This window comes from Centrocercus urophasianus, unplaced genomic scaffold (genome assembly GCF_019232065.1).
Source record: "Centrocercus urophasianus isolate 14NV4802_14NV808 unplaced genomic scaffold, USGS_Curo_1.0 seq_34, whole genome shotgun sequence".
NCBI classification, from domain to species: Eukaryota; Metazoa; Chordata; class Aves; order Galliformes; family Phasianidae; genus Centrocercus; species Centrocercus urophasianus.
In genome coordinates this window covers 7149696-7163075 of record NW_024884911.1, presented here as the reverse complement: position 1 = coordinate 7163075, position 13380 = coordinate 7149696, and the positions used below count along the sequence as shown (strand labels likewise).

Below are 13380 nucleotides of genomic sequence, written 5' to 3'. Positions count from 1 at the left end.
TAAGTCTCCACTGAACAGTGGGGTTTTGGTGCAGCAGTTTTGGCGTGCTTTTAACAGCCCTGTGGTTTTAAGCACTGATTTTAGACATCAGTGGCATAATTCTCTTGTTTTTATAACAAAATTTTCTACCATGTTTTATTCACGCTTCTGACAATTGATTCTTGATCTCAAGTTTACAAATACTTTTTTAATATTTAATAGTGCTTCCACTTCTTTCTAAAGCTGAACTTTCCTCAGAGGATGAGTTTGACGTCAATTTAAGACTCTCATTAAAATTTTTCTTGCTAATGAGTTACCTGGAATTGCCCAAGAGAAATGATGATACCTGTGATTAGAATTCAAGTCCTAGAGACATACTATTATACATTTTTGTTTGTTCTACCTAGATTAATTTGTCCAATTAAAAGCAGTAGTTTTCTTTTCTCTCTTTCTTTGAAGGTGTTGCTAGCTTGAATCAGAGTGCACTGAGCCGTCCAATGCAAAGGAAGCTTGTGACACTGGTGAACTGTCAGCTGGTAGAGGAAGAGGGTCGAGTTAGGGCTATGAGAGCAGCTCGATCGCTGGGCGAGAGAACCGTGACAGAATTGATCTTGCAGCACCAAAATCCTCAGCAGCTTTCTGCCAATCTTTGGGCTGCTGTCAGGGCACGAGGATGTCAGTTTCTAGGGCCAGGTAAGGTACCTGCAGAATCTGTAACGTATAAATATACACATACCTTTTCTTAACACACAAAAAAATCTTGGAAGCTTTTTCTGTGCAAATGAAGGTACCGTGACTTCCATTTTTCAACTTTATATGAGAAAGAGGGAAGGGAAAGAAGACTACAGGGTAGTAAAATCTGCTTTCTTAAAAGGTTGGGGTTTGTTGTGTTTTGTTTTGGCTTTATTGGCTGTTCATTGAAATTATGAGGAATTGATTCAAAACTGCTGGTGAAGAAATGTGAATAAGTCAGCTTTCTTCACAGCCTGTTACACAGCGTAACTGTAACACAAGCTGGTTGTACTGCTGCCTCTGATCAGATTTTGATGCTAATGTGCAAATTTCTCTGCTTTATACTTTAGCTGTAAATACAAACAGCTAATTTTAGATACTCCTTCTGAACTAGCAAATTTCTTAAAATTTGTTCACAGAGTTTTTTTATTAGCGAAGTAAAAACAAGGAATTGTATTCAGGATGATTCATCCATTTCTGCATATGGTGTTAATACACGATAGCCATGCTGTTTTCTGGCAACATGTTTCTATTCTTTTCTTATTTTTGTGTGATAAAGCTATGCAAGAGGAGGCACTGAAACTTGTATTACTGGCACTGGAAGATGGCTCTGCACTCTCGAGAAAAGTTCTGGTACTTTTTGTGGTGCAAAGGCTAGAACCAAGATTTCCTCAGGCCTCTAAAACAAGCATTGGTCATGTTGTGCAGCTACTGTATAGAGCATCATGCTTTAAGGTAAAATACCAGAATTTGAAGTTAGTTACTGAACAAGTGCAATTCCAAGGAACCTTACTTAGGATTGATCTTTCACCTGTAAAATGTTACATAAATTCTGTTTCAGTACATTGAAATGGTGTAAACTATACAGCGTACAACTGATGGGAATTTATCTAATATTTAAAGATCCATGCAAAAGGAACAAATGGTCACATATTGATTTGACTGGAGTCAACTCTGTAATTACCTCTCATTACTAATTGTTGTCCATCGGCTGGAAATTCTCTTGAGAGAAGCATGAAATGTAACTTGTAGGCACTCCTTGCCTGCTTCAGGAAGAAATAAAATGGTTTATCATCATCATATTTGATTTTATGTGGATTCATAAGAGTAGGCCTGGCCAGATGTGTGAGACTGGCCTGGATGCTCTCAAAGCTTGAAGTCCAATTCTGAAGAAAGCTTCTGTAATAGTGTAATCCTGGGTGCTTACATAGTTACCATAACATCTAATATATCATGTTACAAAAAAAATGAAAATAAATTATGGGATCTCTTGCACTCTTTTATGGCAAATGTCTTAAATAAGAGTTTGCTTAACATTTATAGTGGAGAATATTTACCAGAGAGGCCAAGTTTTCTTCCTTTGTGTCACTTAAGTCAATTTGAGAGACTTTCTCTTTGAAGTAATCTTCTAGAGTTGGACAGCAAAAGCTATTGTTAGAACAGCTGAATATCTAACTGTATCAGATTACTGCTTTGTATACTTTGTGACAAGCAACTCTGATGGATTGCTTAGTTGAAAGTGGTGGTGTTGATGTTACAGTTTAGCACTAGTGATCCTGTTAAAACTCAGAGAGCTGGCTGTTCTGCCTGCGTGCTGCTGGCTAAAGTGGATGAGTAAATGGGGAAGAAAAAAAACAACAAAGAAAATAAAGTATCTGCTAAGTATCAAGAAGAAATATGCTTTTGCATTTTCTTCTATGTGGCATTTTTTTCCTAACGGATTGGAGGTTTCTAGCTAAAGGACTGTTTATGCATCATTGTTCATTAGGTCACTAAAAGGGATGAAGATTCTTCTCTGATGCAACTTAAAGAAGAGTTTCGGAGTTATGAGGCTTTGCGGAGAGAACATGATGCCCAAATTGTTCACATTGCCATGGAAGCAGGACTTCGAATATCACCAGAACAGTGGTCTTCCCTTCTTTATGGCGACTTGGCACATAAATCTCACATGCAATCCATTATCGACAAGGTTCGTCATGGGGCTGGCTTTAGTACCTCTTGGTATTTGACTCTTTAATGTTATAATAAAAATCCTAGAATTACTTAAGTTATCTTTTTGTCTTTAGTTGTATCAAATATTAAGTAAAACCAGAATGAAAGCTTTTCCCTGCTGTAGTATATTCTTCATATGAGGACATTTTGTTTTTCAGTAGTTTGTCACTTGTGTCTTATGATGAAGCTTCATAGGGCAGATTCTGAGCTGAGAAATTAAATTTCTCTCCACTGATACTTGCTGTATGCCATCTGAAGACACTATACATTGCATTTAGGAGCCAACTGAATGGAAGTCTTAAAATTGACACTTCACATTTATAGGATGAAACATGCTAACACTCACTTTACTTTCAGCTCCAATCTCCAGAGTCTTTTGCAAAGAGCGTGCAAGAGTTGACGATCGTCTTGCAGCGCACAGGTGATCCTGCAAACTTAAACAGGCTGAGACCTCATTTAGAGCTCCTGGCAAACATAGACCCAAATCCAGGTAAGCAAGCAAAGTTGTTGTTTTGTTTTATTTTTTTTTAATTTCTTCACATCATTAATATCAAAGCGAAGTGAATTATGTAAGAGGATAATTTCTGTTACTGATTTCAAAATTCCAATTACTGTAGTGCTATCATAAAATCTTCAGGATTCTCTGAGCTGTACCCTAGTCCTCGATGTTTTGGAAAAAGTTCTCTTATTTAGGATTCCTTGGAAATCACTGACAATGACAAACCTGCTTTTAATAATTTTAGATGCAGCATCTCCAACATGGGAGCAGCTGGAAAATGCAATGGTGGCTGTGAAGACGGTGGTACACGGGCTGGTGGATTTCATTCAGAATTACAGCAGAAAAGGCCATGAAACTCCACAGGTTACTATATTTCATCATTGCGTGATATGTCTTGATGTACACTTAATGCAATGTGCAACTCTTTGTAAGAATTACAGTTACATTGAAATATTTATAGCCATTTCTGTGGAATAATCCATAACACTGTTATCTGCTGCATTCTAGTTTTGAAAACATTTCCGAATATGGAATACAGCAAAGCTTAATACATTGAGATCCATACAAAAGCATAGTGCCTAGCTCACCCATAAGTAATTTCTTAGTTTTCTGATAAAAGGCAGTTAAAAAATGTCTTGAATGTGTGTGCATATTTTATGCCTATTTTTGTGTTTGTTTGTAAGTGGAATATCTTTTATTTGTGTTTTTTAAGCCACAACCAAATAGCAAATACAAAACAAGTATGTGCCGAGACCTTCGACAACAAGGGGGATGTCCAAGAGGAACCAACTGTACATTTGCTCATTCTCAGGAAGAGCTTGAAAAGTGAGTTTCAAGCTCTTTTAAAGATTTTTAGTTTAATTCCAAGCAGTTACCCTAGAACTTTGAAAATGGTTTCTAAGGTGTATTTATTCATTCCGAAGGATTCGTTAATCGCTTGAAATTACAGCTCTAACATGAAGTTGAAGGTACAGTAAAGAAACATCTATCGACTAATTCCAGTTCTGTTTTTTATTTTACCTGCATGAAGTGAAGTTTTCCTTTCTGAAACTGATTCTAGGGTCAGTGTCTGTTAAGGATTGAATATAGATTGAATATACCACTCAGAGGAGAGAAAATGTTGATTATATTTTAATTGACTAAGGAATAAACTGAGTTATTTAGGTAATACGTAACATATGCACTCTTAAATCTGTTTTCACTGTGTTCCCTTTCCAAAGGACTGCACAAGCAGATGTTTCACTAGGAGATCATCTTTGGTCACATAGAGGATGCTGATGTTCTACTTAAGTTAGGCTAAACTGTTGAAAATGGATAGCAGTGTGAAGTCCTGGAATTCTTGGCCATCATGTTCCTCTTAATCTCTTACTAGTTTTACAAATACATTAAACTGCACAATAAGCACTTCTTAAATCATCTGTCTCTTGTGTTTACATGTTTGTTTGTAGATATCGCTTGAGGAACAAAAAAATCAGTGCAACAGTGAGAACATTCCCCCTTCTAAATAAAGTTGGCGTTAATAGCACCGTCTCAACCACTACAGGAAGCGTAATTTCTGTCATAGGAAGCCCTGAAGCAACAGGAAAGATGGTGCCAAGTACTAATGGAATAGCTAATCTAGAAAGTGGTGTTCCCCAATTGATTCCTCGCTGTGCAGACACCTCCTTAAGAGCTTTGGAGAACACAAAGAAGGCAGGGAAGAGTGGAGCCAATGGCCAGAATGTTTCTGGATCCCCTACAGAATCACTACCTGAGAAGTAGGTAACATTTTTTCATAAAAATAGCAAGCACAGCATTTTGCTCTTGAATTGTAAAGGCAAACAAGCTTGTGAATCACAAATAATAGATGTTGAATTCTGGTTCGGCTGGGCAATTGTTGCTATTGCTTACTGGCTAAGCGAGAACTGTCATTATACAAAGTTTAGATTCAAGTTGTCAGAGCCAGCATAAGTTATGTTAGTTGTTAAATAGTTCCATGTGATACAAAACTTTCTCCCTGTTTCTTCTGTTTTACTGATGCCTAACTTAGTTATTGCATAGAACAAAGAACTTGCATTCAAAATGTGGTGGTTTTGGTTCTCTTATTTTTTTGAACAAGAAAAATCCCTTTAATCCTGGAAACTTTCCACTTTTGAGATTTTTCCCTTAAAATTGTTTTGGTACTTCTCCATGAAGTACTGATTCTTTAAATTTTTCAAACCCTTTGTCTCTGCTCAAGTATATTTGCAAGTGTTGTGTAAGGTTATGAGTACATCACAAAATGTTTATATATGCTTTTGAGTTACGATAATTTGGGGTGTTAAAATTCTAGAGGAAATAACTTCACCCAAATTTTCACATTGCATATGAGTGTGTACGTGGAGAGATGATTAAGCAAAATACATAAAGATCTGCTTAATAATTTCTTGGTAATCCTTTTCAGTAAAATTGGTTCTCCACCCAAGACTCCTGTAAGCCAGGCAGCAGCTACCTCAGCTGGTCCTCCTAATATTGGAACAGAAGTGAATTCTGTGCCTCCAAAATCCAGCCAGTTTGTTCCCAGAGTACCTGTTTACCCTCCACATTCTGATAACGTTCAGTATTTCCAAGATCCCAGAACTCAGCTGTCGTATGAAGTTCCACAGTACCCACAGGCAGGTGAGTACGAGACACTGAGCCAAGAGTAGGTTTCAGTTTTCATCTAGATATGCCTGCATGTTATGTAGTCAGAAATAACTTATATTTCAGTCTTATGGATTTTTGTAAGACCAGCTGAACCTTCACTCAATAGAATACTGTCTTCCATTGCTGATGGCAGGCACTCATAGTCAGCTCCCATTACTGGTGATTATTGTTATCAGAAGAAATGATAAAGGTGTTCAGACTGCTCTTTCCAATGAGAAGTGAACGAAGTGAAACTGTCATTTAGGAACCTTTGAAATTACTTATCTTTATTTTTTAGCACTATAGTTTTCTACTTTAGAGGTGTTATTTTACCTTCATGTATAAAGAAGTGTTTGACTTTTCAGTTGCATACATAGTTAAGTCATACTATATGGGAGCAGTGGCAGAGAAGCTCTGTTCTCCAAATTGGGTCAAGCTGATAAAAGGGTCGTCGTTATATCTGCAAATATGGTTGACAGATATAAATTTAATTCCCGAGAGATTATAGGGTTGATAGTGAGATTTTAGAACTGTGCTGCACTTCGTTCTCTAAAGATACTTAACCACACTAGTTACAGTTATAGAAGGTGTAAATTTCTGGGTTATTTATGATCACATAAAATATACCTTTTTCCAATTTTCAAGGGTACTATCCACCACCTCCAACAGTACCAGCTGGCGTGGCTCCCTGTGTTCCTCGATTTGTGAGGTCCAATAATGTTCCAGAATCCACCCTCCCACCTGCTTCTGTGCCATATGCCGACCATTACAGTACGTTTCCACCTCGAGATCGACTGAATTCTCCTTACCAACCTCCTCCTCCGCAGCCGTATGGACCAGTTCCTCCCGTCCCTTCTGGAATGTATGCTCCAGTCTATGACAGCAGGCGCATCTGGCGCCCACAGATGTACCCACGGGATGATATTATTAGGAGCAATTCTTTACCTCCCATGGATGTGATGCACTCATCTGTCTATCAGACATCATTACGTGAGAGATACAACTCTTTGGATGGCTATTACTCCGTGGCTTGCCAACCTCCAAATGAACAGAGGACTGTGCCTTTACCAAGGGTAAGTGAAAGCCAGACAGGGAGGAGGGATTAAGGCTTAATCCTGGAAGTTGTTAATGAAAAGATGATAGTTAGTATTGACCTCTTCTGTTTTGTTGGCTTTACAGTGGTCAAGAAATATGTCCCAGATCAAGCTGTTTTTTTTTTTTAATTGAATAAAATGGGCTTGTAACGTTGATTACTGTTGTTTGGATTAAGGCCAGAACCCTTCTGCCTCTTGATTTCCTGCACGTGTTTGAATGAAGATATTTAAGACTTGAGTTACTGTACATGAACAAGTTGTCTTCCAAATCCTTGCGAGATTCTTCTAATGATACCAATGGAAGGCTACAGACCCAAGGGAGCATGTTTTCCAAGTGTGCCCCCTGCAAGTATTCACCTTCTGGTGAGAGCATGATAGAGTAAACTGTCCTGTATTTGTTATTGCTAGGAGCCTTGTGGTCACTTGAAGACTGGGTATGATGAACAATTACGACGGAAGCCAGAACAGTGGGCACAATATCACACACAGAAAACTCCTCTTGTATCGTCAGCCCTTCCTATGGCAACGCCATCTCCAACACCACCTTCTCCTCTCTTCAGTGTAGATTTCAACACAGAGGTGGGAAGCCAAGGAACTTTATTTTCCCTTCCTATTTAATATTTCTGGTGTAGATTTTCCATCTGCCATCTGTTGCTCAAAAAATGATTTTAGTCTTCTAGTAAGAAGAGAGTAGTATCTAAGTAAGAATGCACTCATAGTTAGACATGGTTTCTGAACACATGATTTCTGAAAAAACTTAAAGTAAGGAAGTGTTTTAGTTTACTCTCACTAGAGGAAGCATAACTCTATTGAACTTTATTTGTGAACCTCCTAGATTGTTTTGTGGTTTCTTGTTTGGTTGCTTCTGGGCAAAATAGGGAATGACAGTTCTTTTCCACCAAGATGGACCATTTCTTTTATGTTCCAGTTAGCATCATTGCACTAAATCAACCTTATCCTGGAGAATATACACCTCCTTAGAAATGGCAAAATACGTTGGTAGAACAATTCTATAAACAATAATGGAAATAGATAGAAACTGTTTGCTTTGAAGAGGAAAAAGAAACAAAGCAATAGTGATGCAGTGTGTATTTTTGTACATTAGTTAAAGGCATCCAAGAAATTCTTTGAGAACTACTGTACTAAACACTCTTTGTAGATTGACAATTTCATTTGAAATAGGTCTTGCAAGGTATGTAAACCCGAAGTGAGCGCATTCAGGGTATATCAGATGTGTCATTCTTCTGTCACTGGCTTCTGACTTAAATGAAAATGCATTATTACCTCAGAATTAAATTACTGCAGGTAGTTGCATGAAGAAACCTGCCACTAATACAGCAACGCTGATTTCAGCCTTTTATCTTGACAAGTCAAACAGTTACTTGTACTGGGAAAGCCTTGACATGTGTCAGCTGTACTACTAGTTTAAAATCTGTTTGTGAATTGGTTTATGGTTCCCCCAAGTCAAGTCTTGAACATTGGTGTTAGTTCCTTGATTCACTTTGAGATGTTTTGATTAAATAGCAGTAAATGTTTTTTTCTTATTTTAAGACTGAATTCCCCTTTTATATTATTTACTATCTATTTGTTCCCTTCTCTGTAGTTCTCTGAGAGTGTCAGTGATTTGAGTGGAACTAAATTTGAGGAAGACCATCTCTCTCACTATTCACCGTGGTCTTGTGGCACTATTGGTTCTTGCATAAATGCTATCGACTCAGAGCCCAAGGATGTGATTGCCAATTCAAATGCCGTGTTAATGGTAGGGGTTTTCTGCACGTTACCTCGTTAATGTAATGATATTTACATGCTGAAGTATCTTCTGTTTGATTAAACAAGCTTTTTTTAATTGATAGGTAGTATTTTTAATACGTTAGCTCAAAAGTAGCCCAGCCCATATGAAATCATTTAGCATATCTCCCTCTAGTTATTGTAAACTCTGTTTACATCTGTGACAGGATGTAATGCAAGGAATAAAATTGTCAGACATCTGAAATGACCGTTTTAATAACACGTGTCTGTAAATCAAACTAGTAGTCAGAATGTTTAGAGTAGATGGTTTGTAAATTGATAAGACTCATTAATTTGTAAGTGTGCTTTGTAACTGTTGGACTGATGGGATAAAAGCATTTTTGACTTCTCAATCCCGTCTCTCTTCACACATCATAAATACACATTTTTGTGTATATGTGTATTTACAATTTCTGAAGGATCTAAAAGATTGGTCTTAGAATACATTGCACTGACAGGACTGACCAGTTGATGCTGTCATTGTGACCACTTCAGAGCAGGTGTTTCCATTGCTGAAAGACATTTCTTATTTGGTTCGAGTGGAATTATCCATGCTATATGAATAATTACTGGCCTTTTCAGGACTCTAGACTTACTGTGCTATTGTTGCAGTGAATCTTTTAAAGTTTATCCTAAGAGCAGTGTACACTTTTCAGGAATGACATGAAGAAAGCTGAAATACTGTGGGTAATTAGCATGGGTTTACTGTTGGCTGCTTCATATTCCAAGTATCAGAGGTATTTTCCTAGACTATGCCTCTTATTTCATTGAAAGACACATTCTCATCGCATTCTAATAAACAGTTCAGTTATGGAGGGGAAAAATATAGCTTGATAAAATAATCATTTGATTTCCATGAGGAGGAAAAAAAAATACTTAGAGAAACAAAAGGTATGTGATATGAATCATGGCGCACAGTTTGCCTTTGGAGGGGTAAGAGCCCATGATTTTAGAGATTTTCTGCTATGTAGTGTGGCAGGTTGCCTTCACGTTCTTTGAAACAGGTGTAACCAAATCTCATCACTTCTCAAGCCTTCTTCAGATATAGGATATCTATACTATCTATACTATCTTCAGATAAATTAGATAGTACTGAAGGACTTGAAGCATCCTGGAGCACTTTTTTGCCTGGAGGTACTAGATTGGAGGAGCAAAATTATTTCTTCAAATGCTGACAATAGCGTTAAAGGGCAATAGTTAAATAGTAGTGGCCCATCTTGTCTCTAGTTGAACAGATTTTCAGCATTCAGCAACAATAATCAGAAAGTCATTGGTATACTGAGTCATTCGAATGACCTGAAACAAGTCCATTTATCTCTTTCTCTTTCCTAAATATGTAGGATTTGGACAGCGGGGATGTTAAAAGGAGAATGCATTTATTTGAAACTCAGAGAAGGGCAAAGGAAGAAGATCCTATAATCCCATTTAGTGATGGACCGATCATTTCCAAGTGGGGTGCAATCTCCAGGTCATCCCGCACGGGTTATCACACAACAGATCCAATTCAGGCCACTGCTTCCCAAGGAAGTGCAACTAAGCCCATCAGTGTATCAGGTACAAGTACAGGCTACATGCTGACAGTATAGCGTATATCATGAGCATTTCATCCAGTTTATGCTTAATGCAGCAATGGAAATGCGAAGAACTATAAATGCTTGTACACCCTATTTCTTAAGAATGGAGAAGGTAATGAATTGTATTTTAAATGGTTGCAGATTATGTTCCTTATGTCAATGCTGTTGACTCAAGATGGAGTTCTTATGGCTCAGATTCAGCTTCATCAGCACGTTATGCAGAACGGTATGGACTTTCTTTATATGTTTTCTGTAGCTTGCTAATGTTCAAAATCCTGAATATAGTTAAACAAACAAAAAGCTCCTAATAGACTTTAATTTTAAAATAACAGATTTTCTGTCCACTATGAAGTTTTGGAAAACCTATCTTAAAATGTGTGGGAGTTGGGCGCTGTCTCACCCAAACCTGTGATCTTGAGTAGTTTCTCAGGTTTTCTTCTTCTTCATCTACATTTAAAACAAGGATGTTTGCTTCACATATTGCCTGGGACACTTTTAATATGTCCCCCCTGTGCTCCTCTGCCTTGAAGAGCTTGTTACCTTCGTCGCCTAGTTGGTACAAAAAGCTAATAATGATAGGCCAACAGTCCTTTTAGTTCCTTTGATTTAGAGTATTCGTTTTCAATTCCTGATTTTTACTTCTTTTCTCTCAAAGGGACAGATTCATAGTTACAGATTTGTCTGGTCACAGAAAGCATTCCAGCACTGGAGATCTATTAAGTATTGAATTACAGCAGGTAAGATCAGATAAACCACATACTTAAATAAATAACATTAAATTAGTTTTCTTGGTATAATCTGCAGAAAGTGGTAATATTAGTAAAACGATCACTGAGATACCTAGACATTGGTACTGGAACACTTTTTATGATTCACTGACATCAGTAAGGGTGGTTTTGGTAGGAAGTAGTGGGCTTGATAAATGTCTGCAAATGCAGGACAGGACAGATATTGGACATTAAAAGAATGCACAGTTATATGTCTGAAGAGGGAGCTGTTCTTTTTGTGACCTGATTTCTATTGCTGTTTGCCAGAACCTGGTTTAAGTGCAGCTATAGGTAATTGGTATGTTTGTTTGTTTTTTTCCATAGGCCAAAAGTAACTCATTGTTACTTCAGAGAGAGGCAAATGCACTAGCCATGCAACAGAAGTGGAATTCTCTAGATGAAGGCAGTCGACTTACCTTAAATCTTTTAAGCAAGGAAATTGATTTGAGGAATGGTGAGGTAAAGCAAGGGGTGATTGGGATGAAACAAATCTTTGAGGCTTACATGCACACAGACACATTTTTAATTCTGATATTCCAAAATACTTGTAAAGCATTTGGTGCAAGTTAAGTTGCTGTTGTTTTTTCACCCGGTTATTTCTGTAAACCAAGTAGTTGGACTGGCTGTTCTGCTACTCCAGGCATAAAGAAGTGGAAATGTGACCATCCGTTTTAGTGTGAACTTTACTCTTTGCTCTACTTGTACACATTAGAAATCTAAATCTTAATGAGCTCTACAGAAATTTCCATTCTGGTATTTATTTTCTTTCAATACTTTGCTAATAGATTTTGCTGTGTATTCTCTTTTGTCTGCCTGAAGTTCAATTTGTTTTTTTTTTTTTTTTATCATTTAACTCTTTGTGTCACACAGATGTTGTGTCCTAGAAACCCACCTTCAATTTTCATTTCAATACGTGACTGTTGTGGGAAGCAGGTGGAAAGCCAACGTGATTTTTACAGAAAGTATTTCATTCTTTCAGACTGATTATAGTGAAGACTGTGCTGATACAAAGCCAGATCGAGACATCGAGTTGGAGCTATCTGCCCTTGATACAGATGAACCTGATGGGCAGGGTGAACAAATAGAAGTAAGTTCCAAAACGTGTGTCTAAGAAAGATCCTTTGATTAGTTATTTAAAAACTTCTAACATAATGTAATAGATTATGTTGATAGCAAAGCCTTTTGTCTTCCTTTTTATAGTGATATCAAGCATTTCTCTTCTTTTAACACCAGGGGTCTCATATTTCAGACACCTGGCTGCTGACATTACCAATGCTAAGCTGCTGGAGTTCTCTGTAATTTCAAACAGTGTGGAATCCAGATATAAATTATAAATCTTATCAGGAATCTGCCTCTTCTCATGTCAACTTTAAAGCTGTGAGAAGATGGCAATGCTTAAAGAGCTCCTGAAATGTCTGCAGCTAAGGAGCTTCTTGAAAAGGTTTTGTTTGAATTTCAGCCCTTTTAAGAATTCAAATTATAGCATATTACTACTTTTAAAAAACAGAAACAAACCAACAAAAAAACCCACAAAACTGTGTTAAAGATATCTGATGTGATGGGCAAAAGTGAAGCTTCATGGGCTCTCCTACAGCAAAATGCAGTAGATATTCCAATTATATGATGTAAAAAATAAGGAGTCTAATGAAGAAACTCAAATTTCCATCAGTTTAACATAGGAGGGCATAATAGGAGAATCTAAAGCTGGTAGCTACATCATCAATAACATTTTTTCCTTCTTCCTATAGGAGATTCTGGACATACAGCTAGGTATCAGTTCTCAAGATGATCAGCTGCTCAATGGAACAACTGTAGAGAATGGGCATCCACTAAAGCAGCACCAGAAAGAATCTATGGAACAGAAGAGACAAAGTTTAGGTGAAGACCTTGTGATTCTGTGAGTGTTAGACAAAACAGCAGTGTCTGCCAGTTTTAGACAAACAGAAGCAGCAAAATAGTTGTGTGTTTAAGGATGAACTGCGCACCTGTTCAGACTTGGGTTAGACATCTGCATTGTGTATATGTGGTGAAATGAGAAGAACCTGTTAAGAAGTCAAATGAGGTCACAAATGTGAAAGTCACAGGGTGGTACCATTGTTTGTATGCATTGCTGTAATCGTGTGCTGGAACAGGTCACAGCTGTTAAAAATACCTTTCACTACTCAGTAAGCAAAAAATCTGAAAGTATTTTTATAGTTGCCAGAAATTTAGAAAAATTCCAAAAGGTTGAGTTTCAGACTGTTTGCACAAATCTCTATAGAGAGGTAGTTTTAAAAATACACTATTTTAGGTTTATATGTTCTATAGTTTTT

General features: G+C 37.3%; 1 protein-coding gene and 1 non-coding gene across 4 annotated transcripts in view; both read left to right on the top strand.

The window, feature by feature from the left end:
* RC3H2 (ring finger and CCCH-type domains 2) overlaps window positions 1–13380 on the top strand; it is a 28248-nt gene that overhangs the window by 9347 nt on the left and 5521 nt on the right. For 2 of the 3 annotated variants that reach the window (XM_042830683.1, XM_042830684.1), the window contains 17 exons: window positions 439–672; window positions 1271–1446; window positions 2480–2680; window positions 3061–3193; window positions 3447–3565; window positions 3915–4027; window positions 4651–4959; window positions 5625–5839; window positions 6491–6918; window positions 7348–7518; window positions 8543–8698; window positions 10068–10281; window positions 10443–10527; window positions 10957–11038; window positions 11393–11527; window positions 12048–12155; window positions 12817–12965. In XM_042830683.1, coding sequence (XP_042686617.1) covers window positions 439–672; window positions 1271–1446; window positions 2480–2680; window positions 3061–3193; window positions 3447–3565; window positions 3915–4027; window positions 4651–4959; window positions 5625–5839; window positions 6491–6918; window positions 7348–7518; window positions 8543–8698; window positions 10068–10281; window positions 10443–10527; window positions 10957–11038; window positions 11393–11527; window positions 12048–12155; window positions 12817–12965 — 3028 coding nt within the window. The remainder of the gene's footprint in view (window positions 1–438; window positions 673–1270; window positions 1447–2479; window positions 2681–3060; window positions 3194–3446; window positions 3566–3914; window positions 4028–4650; window positions 4960–5624; window positions 5840–6490; window positions 6919–7347; window positions 7519–8542; window positions 8699–10067; window positions 10282–10442; window positions 10528–10956; window positions 11039–11392; window positions 11528–12047; window positions 12156–12816; window positions 12966–13380) is intronic. The other variant, XM_042830685.1, reaches the window with a different exon arrangement.
* On the top strand, window positions 2859–2975 carry LOC122166937. The gene has a single exon (XR_006170908.1). It is a non-coding gene; the product is annotated as a small nucleolar RNA SNORD90 (small nucleolar RNA).